Source organism: Mixophyes fleayi, chromosome 1 (assembly GCF_038048845.1).
Source record: "Mixophyes fleayi isolate aMixFle1 chromosome 1, aMixFle1.hap1, whole genome shotgun sequence".
Taxonomy (NCBI): domain Eukaryota; kingdom Metazoa; phylum Chordata; class Amphibia; order Anura; family Limnodynastidae; genus Mixophyes; species Mixophyes fleayi.
In genome coordinates, this window is record NC_134402.1 from 111,530,094 (window position 1) to 111,550,955 (window position 20,862).

The 20,862-nt window shown below is 41.8% G+C and overlaps 1 protein-coding gene across 2 annotated transcripts in view; it reads left to right on the forward strand.

Annotated features, from left to right (window-relative positions):
* The first annotated feature begins 10,548 nt into the window (after positions 1-10,548).
* CLGN (calmegin) overlaps positions 10,549-20,862 on the forward strand; it is a 55,903-nt gene continuing 45,589 nt past the window's right edge. The window contains exons 1-3 of one of the 2 annotated variants that reach the window (XM_075199537.1): positions 10,549-10,849; positions 18,436-18,620; positions 19,066-19,224. In XM_075199537.1, coding sequence (XP_075055638.1) covers positions 19,075-19,224 — 150 coding nt within the window. In that variant the 5' untranslated portion in view covers positions 10,549-10,849; positions 18,436-18,620; positions 19,066-19,074. The remainder of the gene's footprint in view (positions 10,850-18,435; positions 18,621-19,065; positions 19,225-20,862) is intronic. The other variant, XM_075199527.1, reaches the window with a different exon arrangement.

Sequence of the window (20,862 nt, forward strand, 5' to 3'; positions counted from 1 at the left end):
GAGCTGGTCAGCAAATGTGAGGTACATTCAGGACTCTATAACCAGCAGGGCTATGCCCTCCCTGCCTTAAATACTAGTGTTGCCCAATCAGGAGAGACAGCCAGGGAGCCTTATCAGCCAAAGGAGGCTGTTAATTCATTCAATCATTGCACATGCGCCCGGCTGGCCCTGTTTGCTGGGAGGTGGCACTGAACACAATAGCGTCCTGGCCGTTGCCATGGTGACAGCCGGGTCAAAAAGGCCAGAAGTAATGTCCTGGCTGTCTCCATGACAACTGGGACGCAATCTGATGGGGGCAGAAATGAGCCAGCATGGCTCGTAAGAGTATCCCCCCTTGAGGAGGGGTTAAGGGACCCCAACACCTGAGTTTCCTGCACCAGGAAATGAACTTGCCCCTTTTAAAATTAAGAATTTTTATCTACGTGGTCAGGCGAGATGATTTGTGACTGATTAGGTCTAAACTTGCTTGGAGATATGACAGGCTTTAGAAGAGAACGGTGGAAAGTATTTGGAATCTTCAAGAAGCGAGGGAGTCTTAACCTGAAAGTGACAGGATTAACCTGTTTAATGATGAGGAAAGGCCCAATAAATCTAGGACCAAGCTTTTTACAGGGTTGCCTAAGCTTAGTTTTGCAGGTGAAGAGCCAGACCTCCTGACCAACTTTGAAGGAGCAGACTGTTCGATGGGGTTCTGAAATTTTTTTTCACTGGAAGTGGGCCTGAAGCAGGGTGGAATGAACCTTTTTCCAGATAATCTTGAGACAGGAAGTCGTAGAACGAATCTATGGAAGTCCTGAAGAGGTGAGAGTGGACAAGGAGTTAGAGCTGGGATGAAATCCAAGATTACAAAAAAAAGGTAAGATCTGGGTGGAAAAATGACATGAGTTATTATATGCAAATTCAGCCCAAGGGAGCAATGTTGACCAATCATCATGAATTTCAGAAGTACAGAATCTTAGAAATTGTTCAAACGATTTGTTGACCCTTTCTGTCTGACAATTGGACTGGGAATGATATGCTGATGAGAGACTAATGTGAATCTTGAGGAGTGCACAAAAAGACTTCCAGAATTGAGCAACAAATTGGGAACTACGATCTGAGACAATATCCGTGGAAGATCATAAAGACGGAAGACATGTTGGACAAAAAGTGAAACCAGACTATGTGCACTAGGAACACCAGGCAAAGGAATAAAATGTAACATTTTACTGAATTGGTCTACTACCACCCATATAGTGACAATTGCAGGAGTTGACCCGAAGGGCAGTCTCTGGATGTTTTGTTTTTAGCACAAATTCACAGGAAAGAACAAAGTCCCGGACATCTGAGGCTAGAGAAAGCCACCACACGAAACGTGAGAGAATCTCAATAGTCTTGGAAATACCAGGATGTCAAGCAGTCTTGTCCTCATGACATTCAGAGAGAACTGCTTTACAAAGGTGGATTGGTACAAATAAGCGACCTTCAGATGTTTCTGGAGGAGCCAGCCTCTGAAATCGTCAGAGAGTTATACCCAAGTCTTGAGTCAGACCAACGTGAATACATGAGGATGCGTTAATAGGCAATGGTTCCGGAGCAGGCACGTGATGAGAAACAAGGTTTCGAGACAATGCATCCACCTTGATGTCATTGAAACCAGGTCTATAGGTAATAAGAAATCTGAAACGGGTAAAAAATAATGCCCACCGTGCTTGCCTGTAGTTCAGCCTCTTATCAGATTCGATGCACTGAAGGTTTTTGGGATCGGTAATAACCAAAATGCTATGGATGACTCCTTCTAGCCAGTGACGGCACTCTTCAAAGACCCATTTTATAGGCAGAAGTTCCCGGAGGCCAACATCGTAATTAGCTTCAGCAGCAGAGAATTTATGAGAAAGGTAAGCAAAGGGATGTAATCTGTGATTGTGAGAGTCCCTTTGGGATCAGACAGCGCCAGCATTCACGTCAGAGACGTCCACTTCTAGTACAAATGGTAGGCCAGAATTGAGGAGTCTCAGGACAGGAGCAGAAACAAACGCCTTTTTAAGAGCTTCAAACCAGGCAATGGCTTCTGGAAACCAATTGCTAGAGTCTACCCCCTTGCAAGTAAAAGCTGTGATGGGAGCCACCAGGTCTGAGAATGCACAGATGAGCATCTGATAACAGTTTGCAAAGCCCAAGAATCTCTGTATGGCCTTCATATTAGCAGGACGCACCCGATCCAGAATGGCTTAAACTTTGCTAGGATCCATGGAGAATCCATTGGGTGTGATTACATATCCAAGGAACGACACCTTCTGGATTTCAAACTCACACTTTCGAGGTTTGGTGAAGAGGTGATGCTCTCTAAATCTGAGAAAGACCTGTTTGACATAGAGATGATGCTGTGGCAGAGACCAGGAATAAATCAGTATGTCTTCCAGGTACACTACATTGAACTGTCCTAGGATATGACGGAGGACTTCATTGATAAGGTCTTTTGAAGATAGCAGGCGCATTACAAAGGCCGAAAGGCATGGCCAGGTATTCATAATGGACCGATTGGGTGTTGAATGCAGTCTTCCACTCATTGCCCTCCTTGATGCGGATGAGGTTATTAGCTCTACATAGATCCATCCTGGTGTAGACAGTGGAATCCTTGAGTTAATTGAACAATACCTAGATGAGTGGAAGTGGATAGGTGTTTTTTCTAGTAATCTTGTTAAGGTCCCTAAAATCAATGCAAGGAAGCATACTGTCATCCTTCTTGGAAACAAAGAAACATCCGGCTCCCAGTGGAGACTTTGGAGGCCTAATAAGGCCTTTCTGCAAATTCCCCTCCACATAATCTTGCATTGCCTTAGTTTCAGGACTGGAAAGTGAATACAATCTTCCTTTACGTAATTTAGATCCTGGAATTACATCAATGGCATAATTGATATCGCAGTGAGGAGGCAGAGAGTAGGCTGCTCTTTTGGAGAACACATCCTAAAAATCGTGATAAGGCGAAGGAAGCTATTCAGAGAGTGGCTGCAGAAGCCGAAGAGGCAGGATCAGACAGCTTTGAGAACAATGGGAACTCCTGCGAACAATCTCTCCTTTGTTCCAGTCAATAACTGGATTATGAAGATGGAGCCAGGATTGACCTAGGATTAGCCGTAACAGAAGGGCAGTTAATGGGATAGAAAGGTAGTGTTTCAGAATGGAGAGTCCCCACTGTTAGTTGTAATGGAGGTGTAGAAGATCTTGCCACCAGGTAAAGGACCTCCATCCAGGCCACAAACTGTAATAGAGGTGTTAACTTCCACATGAGGAATCCCAAAAGACTTGGCAAAGTCAATATCCCAAAAATTTCCAGTGGTACCTGTGTCTAAGAAGGCCAAGATGGTGGCAAAGCGTGATTCAAAGGCAATATAAGCGGGAACCAGTAAAGCATTTTTGGAACAAATGATCTGTAGGCCAAGACAAACCTCATTCACGTTCTGTAGGCCTGATCTCTTCCCAGTTTATTTGGACAAGAGCGAAGATAAAGGCAAATAAAGGCAATAAAGGCAAAGATCCAGCGTCCTCCTTCTAGTCCTTTCTGCCAATGAAAGACGGTATGCTCCTAACTGCATGGGTTCCACTTCTTTCGGTGATGCAGAGAAAGAGGCAGAATGGACGAAAGAGGAAGGTACCTCTTTTTACGCTTTTATCTCCTTGATACATCTATCGATTTTGATAGCAAGTTGCATAAGGGTTTCCAAGGGAGCAGGTGAAGGGTGTTGAACAAGAGCATCTTTAATCTCTTCAGATAATCCTAGCCAAAACTGTCTGCATTAGCTATCAGTAGACCAACGCCTAAACTCAGCACAATATTTCTCTGCAGAGCGCTGGCCTTGTTTCAAAGATCTGAGATGCCAATACCACCCTATCCAGGTCATCACAGAGTAGACTTAAAGCACTAAAAACGCATCAACCGACTGTAGGGTAGGACTGCTTGGGTTCAGGCTGCAGACCCACGTCTGAGGGTCACTTTGAAGGAGGGAGATCACAATTCCCATGCTCTGTTGCTCAGAGCCTGAGGAGTGAGGTCTTAAGTGAATATACAACTTGCAACTCTCCCTGAATTTACAGAACAAGGTGTGATTCCCAGAGAAGCAGTCTGGCTGGTTTAGTTTGGGCTCCACAGCTGGAGCCCATGGTGATCTGTAAGGACTTAGCAGTTTCCTCTTATAGTGACAGGTAGTGAGCTCCTGGACTACTTGGGACAAGGTTTGGATCTGACCTGCCAAAACTTGCACAGGACTGGGTGTAGACTGGCTAGGATCCATGAAAACAAAGTCATCCAGTAACTTTCTTTTTCAGGCCGGTTATAATGTCAGGGCTAACAGATACCAGTATAAAGTTTTAGAACAGATGATATAGAGGTCTTCAGCTTTTGCAGCCACCTTTCCTATAGAGCTTTATGTGTTTGCAGGTACTTGGATGCCCCCAGGTCTTAAGCTCTTGCGTAGTAAAAGTTTATCTATGGCGGCTGTAGCACAGATGGGAAGGACAAACTGGAGGCAGGAGACAAATATCGGAGACAGTCGAAAGGTCGTGGGTTGGCAGAAAGCAGAGTAAACAAGAACAGTCCTAAGGTCAGGGCAGGTAGCAAGTAAGAATTTCTCCAAAAGACAGGCAGAGGTCAGGGGCAACCAGAGTTCAGGCAGGGTCCAGAGTCAAGCCAAGGGTCAAAACGGGTAGTTAAAATAGAAATCAGGCAGAGTTTCCACAGACTGAGCTGGTCAGCAAATGTGAGGCACATTCAGGTCTCTATAACCAGCAGGGCTATGCCCTCCCTGCCTTAAATACTAGTGTTGTTAAATACTAATATTGTCCAATAAGAAGAGACAGACAGGAATCCTCATCAGTCACAGGAGACTGTTAATTAATTAATACATTCATTGCGCACGAACCCGGTTAGCCCTACTTGCTGGGACACGGTGCTGAACACAACAGTGTCCTGGCCGTTGCCACGGTGATGGCCAGGACAAAGAGGCCAGAAGTGATGTCTCAGACATCGCCATGACAGGGGGCCCCGAGAGGCGCAGAAACGAGCCAGCATGGCTCGTAACAAATAATGAGGACCATGAAGTGTTTCTAAAAAAGTTTGAGGAGATATATTTACCCATAAAGTATGTAATAACGGACAGACATATATTTCATACGACTTTAGAAACTGCCATTCACATGTGCATGCTTAATGAACAGTCTGAGAGGAGAACAAGAGAATTAAGGAAGGAGGCAGAAGTATGTAGCATACAGCACACAACACCACATTACATGCAATGCCAAAACTATGGTGGGCACCACCCACCACAGCGGCAAAAATGCTCGCCCTTTAATAAACGCTGTAACTCATGTAATAAATGTAACCACTTTGCAGAATGCTGCAGCTCCAAATACACAATGGCGACTAGCACACCACATGAAACACTGAGGGAAAGGCAGTCACATAGAGTCGATAACATGGAGACCGAGTCCGAATCACAACCCGCCAATGCGATATATTGTGAGAGTGTAGATCTGGTCGCTGAAAAGGGAGAAGTCTTTACTAGCCTCTGTGTCAAACACAATGGAAACATGCTGAAAATAAAAACTGACACTGGTGTCAAGTGCAACCTCATGTCAAAGACTCTCCTGCACAGAACAAACCCACAGGCACTAATTGACCAGACAGTTTCAGTAAATCTTGTGGCGTACGGAGGTCAAATCATTAAAACTATGGGCATGGCCACACTAGAGTTCATGTGTGTGACATTGCAGTTTCACATTGTTGATCGTGATGTCATACAACTACTAGGACTGACTGATCGTATTAAACTGGGCCTTGAAGACACCAAGCGTAGGGCCAGAGAGTCACTATATTTCCACCATCTTCAGTGACATTGAAAGAGAAGTCTCCATATGTGGCCCCTAAAATGCTTTCAAAGCACTTCAGCCAAAGGAACATCTGCATCTACGCAAGATTCCTGATTCCTGACTGGGACTTTTAACACACTGGCAGGAAGTGAGGCTGTGGGCTATGCATGCTGGGAAACTCCTTTTCTCTGTTCTACATTCTAGTTATGTCATACTTACCAACTCTCCCGGAATGTCTGGGAGACTCCCGCATTTTGCGAGAGTCTCCCGGACTCCCGGGCGAGTGTGGCAATCTCCCGAATTCTGCCTACTTCACTAGGAAGTGCCCCACTTCCTAGTGAAGTGGGCAGAATTAGATCCCAAACGCCGCGATTCCCGGTGAATCAAAGCGTTTAGCCCCGCCCCTGCTGTCAAATGACGCGATTTGCATCATTACATCGCGAGGGGCGGTGCCAAAATGACACGATTTCGGCACCCCGCCCCCCCGCACACCCACCTGCTGCAGAGAGTCTCCCGGCCACCAACTTAAAAAAGTTGGTAAGTATGAGTTATGTATGTCATGCTAAGTAAACGTTTATTTCACTCCTGAGTTGTCACTTCAGTCTTTCGACACCCACATCTACAGCCTACTCATCTGCAAATGTGGCTCTGCAAACCTCTGGCGGAAATCTAGATGCACGTGTGCAGGGCGGGACCAAAGCTGCATTTGCACTGGAGAGCTGCATTATCTGCATTATAAAAGACCTCCATTTTTTATCAAACATGCACAAGGCCATAAGTAGCATGTTTCTGTGACCTGCACAATGTAAGTGAGCAGTTTTGAATTTGTTTAGTATTTATTTATCTTTAGAGAGTGCACTATCAGTGCAAAATATAACCCTCCTCCTCTCCACCCAACCTGCTGGCACCCTCCCCATTGCCCAGTCTATAATGTGGCTTTAGACTGAGGCTATTAGATATAATGGGAAATGGTAGCTGCATTATAGAGAGAACCCCTTTCGGACAGACATTCCTCCTGCTGCACAGACATCCCTCCTTTCGTGCAGAAACACCCATTTTTTCCCACAACCCTTTTGCACCTAGATCCCCACTTACTTTGTAATGCTTCTTCTTATGCTCTGAACCTCCATATCACTGTGTGCAGTGGTCTAAGTGGAAAGTTAGACGTGGGAGTATGAAAAGTGTAAGTGAATTTAATACTTTTACAATGAAGGCAGTAGGAGAAGTGGCGGTATGGCATACCACCATATACCAGCCCACTTCATTCACAGACTATGTGTAGGTTCAGACTCGTTATTATTAGCGTCTCTGTCAGAGATGATGATAGTGCTAAGAAAGCAGAGGCTCATGGGGAGACATTCATTAAAACTAGAGCATAGCAGAAATTGGCAGGAAGATTTATTTTGAAAAATTGTCATATTCCCTGCATGAAATTTATAGAAATGTCATACAGTTTTTAGTCATTTTGTCACATTTTCTATTTAAAGGCCTTCTGCACCAGCCCCCCTACTCCAGGTCTTGTCTGATATTAATTGTGAGTCATTTTGGGGGCCTGGAAAATGTTGCTGTTTGTTAATATGTCACAAACGCAGGTACTTAGAGTTCCCATCAAATCAACACCATTTTAATAACAGGATTTGAAAAACGTTCCATCAGTTACAAAGGAAGAGGAAAAAATATGTAGTTTTTATTCAATATTCTGCAATTTTTGCTGTGGTTTGTTTGTGCAAGTGGTTTAATAAATGTCTACCAATGTACTATAATCAGAAAGACACTCATAGACTGAGATACCATGTTAAAAAAAACCAGAGGAGGGTGGCATGTCCCTGGTAGTGCAGTTGCATGAGCGTAAGAGAGGCAGATCCAATCAGCAAGAATGTCAGCTCTGGGGATTAATTATGTAGTGCATTAAGTGTGATTGATGCAACCAAAAACTGTGCTGGAGAGTAAATAAGTAATACAGGAGATTGTTTATTTCATCAGTTAAGCAGTCTGGCACCAATTCATTTTTCACCAGGAAACTGTCTACACTACAGCTAAAGCCAGCTGTCCATTGCCATTAAAAAACCCATTGGCATGTTTTTCCTAGTATTTGGTAAGGCTAGTAAAAACATTTAAATGTGTATTTGGATAAAACCTATTGGTACCAATAATCCCATACCTACTTCTGGAGTGACCTCCATTGACGCCCCAACCTCTGGTGCAAGCACTGGTTACACACCGCATGTTAAACGTAATCCCATTTGACATAAGTGTCACTGTCCTGTTTCCTAATGCCAGTGGGTTAACAGCCTGTTTATTACTAAACCTGCAGGGTCACCAGTTCACCTACATGTGTAAAGAATGAGTGGTACACTAATTTATTTGCCCTCTCAGTAAGCAGAAGGACTAGGCTGACTCTTTCCAAAAACAAGAATATGGCAGTCATCACACATTGATAACACTCCTTCTTTGAGGGGCTCCTGTCACTCGGAATGTACGACAATCATAGCCCCATGATAACAGTTGCAACCGGTCCTCCCTAAATTATACATAGTTTATATTGGCACAGAGAAGAAAAATGAGTACAGAAGATATCAGCATAATGTAAAGAACAGTATATAATAGTAGCAAGAAGACATCACAGGGCAGCCTATGGTATCAAAAAAACAGCACATTATATTGTATTTTGTCATGTAAGGGATCATAATTTGGGTGTCCTGGGGCATATTCTTCACCACTGGTGGTTAAGTCAATTGCTCTCAAATTATGAATAATAAAAATTTAAATCATATACAGGATTTTAGGAGGTAGAGAAACGACCACTACCGCATGGCAAAGAACTAGTGGTATGGAGACCAAGGCTGCCATCAGTACACCAGTACGGGGCTTGACAGCAGTTTGGGTCCCAACAAGTCCTGTCCCCAAACAGATTTATTAGGGGAGAGGGGGGACTCAGCAGTAAATTAAGGGATGAGGCAGTCTCCCTTTCTAGACAGAAGCTGCTCATAAGATGTGAAATGTAAATATGATCTATATTTTAAAGGAGACAGGCTGCTTTAGATCTCTAGATACTGATTTAAGGAATAGTAATATAAATAATACAATCATTCATTAATTATACAATAGGTTATAAGGTTGAAAAATATGATAACATATTTGTTTACTTTGTTCATTTTATTTACACAACGTCCAGGGTCACCATACTGCTGTAAAACTACATATAGGAAAATCAAATGTGGTTTGTCTGGTTGAAGATGAGTGCACTACAGTTCCCAACCGTCTTTAATTTACTGAGACAGTCCCTAGCTTTAAAGGTGTGTACCTAACAAATGTTTCCCTACAATTGTCTCTATGTTTCACAATTCCTCTTATGCTGTATACTGGATGCAGTTCTCACTATAAAGTCTTATTATTTAAATTTTATAAGCTAATATTTATTGAAGGGGTATATTTAATATGCAAAAAACTTACATTGCAAACAAGCTCAATAAAGGTCTTAGGTCTTTATATTGCACCCAGGTCCGCCTGCACAATACCACACTGGATCTGTTTAGATGTACCTGGCCAGCAGTAACATGTCCCTCAAAATTGTTCTTGCAATTCAGCAACTATGCAGTGCCTGTCTTATATGTTTGCTGAAGTTGGTTATTATGTAATAATTTACAATGCAGGGGCATACATTGCCCCTCTGCTTGAGCTGTGTTCCATTCAACTTGTTTTAAAGAGAATGCGTCTTAAATTGAACATTGAAGGGAGTATCGACACAACATGCAGCATTGTTATCTGTCTGGGCTCTATCTAGCATATATATCCCCAAGTGACTTTGTGGATAACACTTGCGATCACCAGTTTCAGTTGCACACTTTGGACTTTATAAATTTGCATGCACAGAGGTATTCATCCTATATTACCCCTCTGCTTGAGATCTGCTCCACTCAGCAGAGGGCCAAGTGGGTTAAATCAAATGCCCCTGTGAGTGCAAATTTATAAAGTCTAGAGCCATGGTGGGCAGAAGGTGGCCCTCCAAGCCATCATCTGTGGCCCCTAGCTTCCCCTGCTTTATTGTCAGATGTGTTTGTTATATCTTGTAACACTTGCAGATAGGTGTAAATTTCTTTGAAATGTATTATTTTAATATATAACTGAGATTAGGAGATTATTACTGAGATTAAGAGATTGTTACTGAGATTATGAGTAATGTGTGACCCTTTTGAAGGTTAGAGGGACGTCCCTAAATTGTATCAGGATGCCCATCATTGAGTATATAGAGTGAAGTTGAACAACTGCAATCATTCAGTATACAAACGAAGATGAATCAAAATATATTGGCCTAAGTGCATTTCCAGTCAGGGACAAATCTTTGAAATGTGTTTAATCCTTGGAAAGCATGGACAGATACCTATTCCATGTAGCACTTTGTCAGTTATGGGTTTTTGCCCTATAAATTGGCCCATAATTGGAGTTTCCATATTCATTTCATTGAAACTAGATTTCATTCTACTATAAAGTGTCATATGTGAAACAGATTGGGGGTTATTTAGAAAGTGCAAATGTGCCCGCTGCGTCCAATAAACAATTAGTTGTGATCTTTCTAGTGCGCTGAAGACAAAAAGCAAACGTCTGATTGGTTGGTTTAAGCTAAGCAACGTTCGTTAGTAAATACCCCTATGATGTTACTGAGCACAACCACTGAATTATTAAACTGGAGTGTTTAAGGAAGCTGAGCTACTGTAAGGCATTTACACTGTGGCTCTGATAAACTGCTCATTGCCGGGCACTGAAATCACACACATGCCAGTGTGGCACATAAACCCCCAGCAGGCAGACCGAAGCAGTCAGTGTGCATTTCCTCCCCCCGCACAACCATCCCCCGCCCAGACACTGAGGAGGAGGATTAGATGAGGCTGGAGAGATCTCCCTGCAGCTCACAGAGCAAACTCTTCGTCAATCCGGCATTATTATTATTATTACTGGAAGCCCCACTCATTACATCCGGCTGCTCATCCTCCGAGTTCTTCCTGCAGTGAGTATACATACAGCACCTGATGCCATGACATGTCCATCCTTCGCCTGTTTCCCTTACTTACCCATCCGCCTCCCCTTCATACCAGATACCACCCCCACATTGTACTCAGAAGGACCGTTCTCCTCTGTCAGTATCGTGTCCATATCCTACTATCTCTCTGGGCAGTGATCCCTCAGCGGATTCATTATATTTTTTGAGCGGCTGACCTAAGAGTCATTAAAATAAATCCTACACATTCATTATCTGATTTTTTCACACATATCCAGCTAGTTTAGCCATTTTACTGCTGCACCTGGTACAGATGTACATAATGCTAGCTCACTGTATATATAAACATAATACTTTGCATGGGCCTAGTGAATACTCCATAACTTGTAATAAATAGAGGAAACTGGTATTTGAGAATATGCATGTCTTCTGAGAGATAACTAGTTTGTAAATGGAACCATTGTTTCACTATTATACTTCCTAACCTAAAACATGTATTGCCTATGTTTTATACTTTCTTTAATCATTGTACTTATGTTTTTGCACAGTTATGACACTTTTCTGTACATTAATCTCTTAATGTAATTTCCCAAATCTTCCGATGTTTCTGAACTTTGACATCTCTCCCATTTTGTGCAACCATGGGCTTCTGAGAGACCTAAGCCTATGTTAATTATGTGTATTTGTTTATAAGTGTTTATGTTTTCATGTTGCTGTTTTAATTCATAGATAAAGTACTACTACATGTAAAATACATTTTCTTCAAATATAATTTACCGTGCAGTTATGTAGAAGTCCAACTGCTGATATTTGAGAGAAATTTATGATTGAGGGGGGAGATTTCTGTTTTATACATGGGAAATCTTCCTGCCAGTAAGCCTGTTGAAGTACATTGCCTCCCATTTTTTTAATAGTTTGTTCTAAATTTTCCTCATGGTGTTTGCTGCAGACAAAATGTTGTTGAACAACAGGTCCTGTCCTTTCACATCTAAACGTTTTCAAGTTATTATTATTATTATTATTATTATTATTATTATTATTATTATTATTATTATCATTTATTTGTTAGGCGCCACAAGGTTTCTGCAGCGCCGCACATAGCACAAACAGTAGACTATACAGGGTATAACAGTACAGAACAATAAACAAAAAGTACCAATACTTCAGAAACTCCAGGCAGGCAGATGCAATAGACACGGAGCAGAAGAACGGGTAAGGAGACAGGAGGGAAGAGGGGAAGAGGGCCCTGCTCATTCGAGCTTACATCACTAAGTTAGAAGTGATGAAGATATTATACAAAGCATATTAGGTTTAGCCATGCTTTGATTGTTGTAAGCAATAATGATTGCACTGTACGGGGCGTAATAATAGCCATGTGTATGCTATGGGGCCCAGAGGCACAAGTGGCATGGTAAGCGCCCATGTACATTAGCCTAGGGAACTTTGCTCTTTTACACAAGCATTACTTTACTATGAATGCTGTTGGGACTGTACATTTGTCAGGAACTTAGATCTGCTATGTGCATGAAAATAGCATATAAGTTGTCTTAATAAAAGTGGCTGTGCAAAGCACGCGTACGCACTTAGGGACCTATTTATGAACCTTTCAAAGAGATTTAAATCCCCCTAAAACTGCATTATCGTCACAAGGCTATTTATTATTAGAGAATTGGAGCAGATGTCGGATATAGCTTCTGCGTTCCCAGTTACATCGATCGCAAATCCAGCCTCCATAGATGTCTATGGGAACTACGATTTTTCCCCATTTATCAATCTTGGAAATTGGGATCTTGACCTCAGCAGCTAACGCCATCTGGAGACAGCATTAGCCGTTCTGTCCAATGGGGAAAGCATCGCAGGAGAGTAATCTTCGGATACCTTCACGACATTCTTCGTGCTTCTCCCCATCGCATATTGTGCAGGGCAATAAGAACCTGTACTATAGATTATTTAATTTTAATAAATTGCCACATTTAGTTAATTCAATCCATTGCGATAAGAAATGATAATTAGCAGGAGCAATAGTGAAGTGCGCTTTGGATTCCTTTAATTCCTAGTCACACCATTGCCTGTGACATCTATAGTGCTGGGCGATTTTTGAGCAGTTTGTAAGCAACAAAGATGATTCAGGAAAACTACGTTGCAAATAAGCATTGGGGCATGTAAAATAACAGGTAACAGCCACTGCACAGCACATGTAAATATAAATTTAAACAGAAATTTTGTAGATATGGAGATTTATACATGTATATTTATGAATGATTTTAGTACATCTTTTATATAGGTCTACTTGTATCTTAGGTATAGTTGATAGTAGTAGAGATTAATACATAATATCTGTAGTTTTTTATCCTGTGGAATATGTATGAATGTGCAAAGGGCGTACTTGTATTAAGTCGATTTATAAAACCTTCTAGTGTTCTTGGTTACTCAAACCCCCAAGGTGGGTTACTGCTGCTGGGCAACCTTAGACGAATACCCAGATGGAAGCAAGGAGGGTTATACATTTCTACATGACACGGAAAAGGAGTAGATTATTTTATATATTCTTTCATAAAAAGGAAGGGAAATTAAGTCATTTTATGTGAGAAAATTATTTTCTTCTTAATAGTATATATTTCATTTTGCCACTTCACCATTAATGTTTTCTTTTTGCATAGTAAAAAGCTTTATTTTCAGTATATTGCTCACTTACAGTACTTGTATTGGTGTAACTTCAAGTGGTCCCAGTGTAAAATTTGGTATTGTGGATACAACTTATATGTACGGTATGATAAGGTAAAGTCCAGCGCACATGTCCTGTCATACAGAGAATAGTATACAACATCACAACACATCACAGGATGGTTCTAGTATTATTAAGCAGTACATAATGATTTTAATAGAAGGGAGTTGCAAATGTTTTGGCAATTGGACCACTAGAATAGGTTAAGCACAAGGATGTCAAATGCATGGAAAAAAAGTGTTTGTATACTCTACAAAACATGCGGGTAAATGTATGAAACTACGGTTTTGCTAAATTGCCGATATTGTTAAACTGCTGGGTTTTGGTTTTAATTAAATTGAATATGGTATGCAAAATCACAGAAAATCAGTGATTTTACAAAACAAACTTATTCTACACTACACACTATTAATTAACCCCTCCTACCTTATTTATACATTTATATTTATACAAAATGGAAGGTTGTAAAAGGCTAAGCAGCAAAGAAACCCCCCAAAAAATGAAAGAAAAAACAAATAGAACTAGCGTAAACCCAGTTTTGGGCTGACCACAGTTTTTGTTGACCACATTTTGCAGACATTCTCCGTGTTTATGTCTACAATGACCAGTGATCCTGTTCAATTTCTGATAGGTATTAATTAGATTTTGATAACTTGTGTCAATAAATGCAGTCTGCAGAAGGCATTGATCATTATGGGTCAGATTTGTGCAAAGTAATGATACATCCAGGCGCATAATTGCTGCAATGTGCAAGCACACAGCTTTCATCCATATTTAAAGTTGCACGTATCTTGCACTTGCTGCACTTTGCACTTGGAGAAGAGGATCAGAGGCATTAATGTGAAAGAGCAGTACAGTTAGTCCGTGCAGACACAAGAACACCCCTTTGAGATGCTTCTTATTTTTAGTTACACCGATGTTAAAATATGTGTTAACTACGAGATATAAAATTTGCACCTACATAAACCAGTTGCAAATCTTGAACTTCATGATAATGATGATAGTCGCATCTCTGAAGATGCGTGCAACTCAAATTACACACATGGATGGACATACAAGTGTGCAAACATGTCTTTGGCCATACTTAAACAGAGCATCTTTAAAAACTGGCTCTTGCACGAGGCACTCTGCACTTTCTGGCAAGTCATAAAAGTACTCTTATTTTATAGCATTAGTAATTTTTACTTAGAAGGTTTGCAAATATATGTGGTACACAAAATAAGAGGGGAGTGGAGGAGGGGGACACAGAAAAAAAATTACAATAGGTTGTAAAGTGAAAGAACATGTCATGTTCATATGAACATCACAATGAGGCCCACTAGTCATCCCGAGAGTCCGGTGAAGCTAAGGGCGCATGAGTGGGAGAGGTGGAAGAGGTTCCTCTCGTTGTTCCAGCCCCCTCTGTGCTGTACACATGTTACTCCAACCACTTCATGATAGGGACCGAAACAGAAGTAGAGTAGGGCATATCTGTCGTCTCTATTTTGAAGCTGTGTGTTACGGCTAACAGTATTATCATGAGCTTGTAGAACTGGTAGAAGAGGTCTTCACCTATAGCAGCCGCCTTTCCCGTAGAGCTGCTTATGCTCACAGGTACTCAGATACCCCCAGGACTTACACTCAATGTAATACAAGCTTATGAACGTACTGTCGCCCCAGATAGCGGGAGATGGTACAAGCGAAGTAAGGGACAAGCCAAAAGTCTGGGGTCTGAAGCAGGATACGTGGTCAGGTACAAGCAAATAGTCAGGGCTGGCAGCGATCAAAGGAGGTCTGGGTAACAAAGCAAAGGTCAGGGCAACGAGCAAACAATCAAGGTCCAGGTTCCAGGCAGAAGGTCAAACACGGTAGTCAATCCAAAAGTTTTAAAAAATAGCACAGGAGCAGGCAAGCAGACAGGATACTGAGTGCTATAACCGGCAGGGAGGCTAATCCCTTTCTACCTTAAATACATAGACTGGCCAATGGGAGCAGGTAGCCCAGGAGGAGGTAATTTTCCCCAGTTGAGAAATAATTAAATAAGAGAGATGTGCACGCGCCTGACTGCACCTAATGCCGGGCGTTATAGAAGAAAGCGCCCCGACCTTAGCAGCGGCCGGGGCGAATATCGAAAGTGATGTCCCGGTCGTCATGGAGATGGCAGGGGCTCAGCTGTGCAATGAGTCGCGGGGGCTGGGTACTGCCGTGGCTCGTAACACTGTGCTGGATTTTAGAGATAATTCTAGGAAGGGTAGGAGAGGCAGCAGCTTTCCAATTTTGGGCTATTGCTGCTCTGGTCGCGGTCAGGATATGACCTAGGAGATATTGGTTATATCAACGCCATATCAACCAGTCCCCCCAAAACGAGGGATTGTAAAAGTACTATTAATGCTGTGAGCCAGTAACGCCGGGGATTGCTCAGCTACCCTCATCTAGCCCAACAATGATAAATAGACCCCCAAAGATCATTACAAAAGTGGGATGTATTTTTGCATTTCTACATTCATTGTACAGTGTCCGTGGACCACGATGGGGTTGTCTGTGGTGTCCCTGGCTAAGTACAAACTACGTAGGCACCCACATACAAAGGATACAAGGTACAAGTTTATTTAAATTAGATCCAAGGGGTTGTAGAAGGCAAATGTATTGAGGTATTCCCTATTTAGTTGGGGCCACCAAGCATTCACCTCCCCACGGAAGGGAGAGGAATACAACTACTAGTAATCAGGATAATAATAATAATATATTTAGGTAAGACATGTTATTGTAAAATTAATATAGACTGTACACTTTCTATTTGTTTGCCATTTATGTATGTCATTGGTTACATATTTATGTGGATAGTCTCTCTCTCTCTCTCTCTCTCTCTCTCTCTCTCTCTCTCGAGAGAGAGAGAGAGAGAGAGAGAGAGAGAGAGAGAGAGTGGGAGAGAGGGAGGGAGGGGGAGAGAGAGAGAGGGAGGGAGGGAGGTAGAGAGGGAGGGAGGGAGGTAGAGAGAGAGAGAGAGAGAGGGTAAAAGAAGTAATTAACTATGTAAAGTCACTTAATACGGCTTTCAGTCACCACTTACGGCCAGTTTGGCCTGCATGTGCCATGGCATTGAGTCTAGCAATGTTCAGACTTTCTTCCACAAGAAAGTCGTGCAACTTATTCATTAACAGTTATCTTATGCAGTGTCTACATGCTACGCAGAGCTTGGCAGGAAACATTTGCGGGAGAATATAAGAACTCCGCACGGCTAGGGCCCTTCCTGGAATCAAACACATGACACTAGTTCTGTAAGGCGGTAATGCTATCCACTGTGCCCACCATGCTGTAACTGACTTGGTTGATGATAATAGAAAATGGTGCCCCAGACTTCATTCCAGAATATCCTATACATTTCTGATTGGGTTCAAGTCTAGTGACTTAGTAGGGCATGATATATGGGTAACACGGCTCTGCATATGGGGCATTGTCATTCTGGGAGACATTCCTACAAAATGGGATGAAGGCCGTTTCTTCTAAGGGAAAGACTGCACTCAAGCCATGAAAATGTTCCCCATAACATTATAGAGCCACCAGAATGCTTCATTGTTGGAAACAAGGACACTGAATTGTTGAGTTCTTTATCCACATGTGCACTTGTTAAGAACATGGTAAATGATGATTTATTTGACCATATCCTCTACTGCTCTATTGTCCATTGCCCGTGCTTGTTGCACTACTATACTTGTAAATATGCATTGTCAGGTGTGTGGAGCGGTTTATGCACTAGGACCTATGAAACAGCGCTGTTGTAGTTCTCAAATCATTGAGATTAAAATGGCTGCTTGTGCCACAGATTGAAATTTGCAGTCAATTGATATGTAATTGCACACTTGTTTTGTCTTGTACTTCCTTCCGGTCACTGTTTCACTTTACTGATTATGCTTTTCCCTCATAGTTCCATGCTGAGCTTACCTTAGACATTGTTCCTCATTAGCAAGTTGAGCTGGCTAGTCACTGACGCTCCAAACACTCCCCAACAATAAACTTTCATTCAAAGTTTCCTCTTGCAGCTGTGCTAGCCATTCATATAGGTACAGTGGTCAAACTGGAAATTTAGAGTGGCTGTATGGAATATTACAAGGGACGGTATGGAAAATGTATGAAGGCAGCCAACTTTGACCACTGTATAAGTAACTAACATTATGCTAATCATCACTATAAAAAGGTGTATCCTACCAACCACTTAATCATCCTATTCTCTATAATACACAACAACCACTATTCACATTTGCTTTTTCTCTTCAGAAACAATGCTCGTACATACTTGTCCTCCACGGATGGATTGGGATCGTTCTGACTTTGATGGCAGGGTCTCTGAAAAGTCCTGATGTTTGAAACACGTACACATATCTGCCAATAAAATCTCACATATAGCCTTACTCCTGAGCAGTTTAGAAACACACCAGAGGTCAGGGGGTGGTGGCTTAAACAACAAAAAGGTTATTTCAATTAGAAAAATGTCTGTTTCACATATTTAACACACTTTTTTAATTTGGTGCTTTCTGATTTTCCTTTATGTGAAAGAGATCATCTTTAGTTAAGATGAACTCTCAGATAAAACACAGTATTTAAATCCATAGGGTAGAACATTCAAACACCAGTCATTATGTTTTCTCAGGAGCCCTGTGTCACCTAGAGAGAAAGATTATTTGTGATCAACATCAATTAGTCATATATAAACTGTGGATGCTGATGGCAGTAGTACTGTGCCACTAATTATAGCAACAATAATAAGCAGAAGCGCAATGAACCGTTTCTGAAATGTCCACTGGGAGTAAACCATTCATATACTGTACGGCTTTTTTGAGTCAAATCGGAAAGCTTTATAGTACATGTAAAGATTATATTTTTTTATTAAGAGGACACAACAAACATCATACAACTCAGTTAAGTGGCAAGCCTTTGTTTTGTTGTCCTCATTCCTGCTCAGGGTACGTATTTTTCTGACATTTGAGAGACACTTATCCGGAGCAGAAGAGAAGATCTCCTCTTTGCACCATTACAGCCAAAAGGAGACCTGATGGAACATAGGAATTGGTACCGAAGGTAAGTAAATTTTCTTACCCAACTCCACCCAAAACATATCTTTATGATTTTGGTAGAGTTTGGCAAGAAAATAAGTTTTGGGTGGAGTTATTTTTTAATTTTCAAATCAATATATATTTTTCAGTTCGTAGAATTATGTTTACCGTATATAATTTTTAATCATACAGGTAAAGGATCTACTGAAAACTTGGACTAAAGGGTTTATCCACAGTTTGGAGAATATTTAAAGTTTCCTCTTTCCTTTCCTAACCTTCCTCATTTAACTGTTCAGCAGTGCTCCTCTCGGTGACTGGAGGACGAAACGTTCACCGCTCATGTCTGTGTGTATGACATTATTACAGAACAGCAGAAAATACTTTTCTTGTTTTATGAAATGTTCTGGATAACAGGCTTGCAGTATACCTGAATTACTATTTTAGTTAAACAGTGTATCTTGTGCTTACAGTGCGCCACAATGCAGCCTCATTGGAGATGGTTATGTTTGGCCACACTGCTCTTTGGTTTGGCAGCAGCAGAAGTCGATGACAACATAGATGATGATGAGGAGGATCTTTTAGATATCGCAGAAGAACCCCAAAGTGTAGAGCAAAAAGGCTATTTAGGGGTACGTATGTTCTTTAAAAATAATATGCTAAAAACTGTGCATGTATGTATTTTTTAATAACTTCAAATAAATGTTCTCCTGTTTGTAAGTTCTAAGATAGTGGTGGGCAACAAGTAGCCCAAGGGCCAGATTCCTTCTGAGTGGTCATAGACGCTCCCCCCTACCCTTGTCAGAAGTAATGACTCAGATGTCCCAGTGTGAGCACAGTGAATTCACACAGCCTATGGAGCAGGATAGTGACTGCAGGGGCGCACGGAGGATTGTCGGGGGGGGGGGTTTCTCCCCGCCGACCCCAAAAAAAACACCCCAAAAAAAACCGAGAGAGAGCTGCGCTAACTAAGTGGCCACTGTCCTATACAGCAGCCACGGCGCTGTCTAAGAAGCGTCTGCGGCGGTGCTGTATACAATACAGCACCGCCGCGGACGCTTCTTTGACAGCGCCACTGCTGCTGTATAGGACAGTGGCCACTTATTTAGCGCAGGGGGGTTTCTAGAGACTCAGAAACCCCCCTGCGTGCGCCACTGGACTGGATGACATCTTCTCACTAGCCCCATTAGGCAGCCATAGGTTAACCTACTGTGTGTTCTTATACTTAATTCTTGTGCTCTGATATCTTAATGACAATCTGTATACAAACCTAGGGAATTATAATGGAGACTGTGGGGAAAATGTATCAAGCTGAGAGTTTGAAAAACCAATCAGATTCTAGCTATCATTTATTTAGTACATTCTACAAAATGATAGCTAGAATCTGATTGGTTGCTATAGGCAACATCTCCACTTTTCAAACCTGCCGGAAAAATCTCAGCTTGATACATTTACCCCTGTGTGTTATGATTTTTCTCCACAAAGAAAATTTCCTGTGTGGAACCATTTCTAAGTCCTTGAAAAATTTGTTGTCCACCACTGTTCTAAGATAAATGCAAAAACCTCTGTCCATGTTTCTCCGGCCACACTACATTTGCATTAACAAAAGTCACACAATAGAGATTTTGGAGTCATTAAGAAGTGAGAGTCTCAGAACTAGGGATATCCAGGGACAAGTAGTGGTCAAGCAACAGGTAGATAATTAGCAGAAAGAGAACACTGCAGGCAAATGTAATGCAGGGCAAAAAACGCTATAACCGGCAGGGAGGCTAAGCCCCCTCCCCTGCCATTTAAAGTATAGTTGGCCAATCCCAAGAGCTGCTCAGAACAAGCCCCTCTGCAGTGAATAGCTACAGTAAGCCAGCTGACCACACAGGCAACCAGAGGCAACCAGAGAAAGCGTCCTGGCTGTCTTGCAACAGCCGGGACAGAAGAATCACTGTGGCTCATCGCGAGTAGCATGGCTGCTCGTGACACTGTGTCCAAGATACTATGAGTATATGTTATGCTGGAAAAAGTCTATAGTTCAGTTTAATCCAAATATATACAAAGTGTTTTTGCAGTTAAAATTCTCTTAACTTCTACTGCAAGGGCCAACTTTAGTTAGCTTTGTCTCCCGTATAGCGTGTGTAATGTGTCATCTGCCATACCTAAATAAGTGATTTTAAAACACTCTCACCTAGAACTTGCTCCTAAATCCACTGCTTGAAATCAGACTTCAATAACTGCAGGTTACAAATAAGATACATTAGTGATCCTTGTTGATGCAC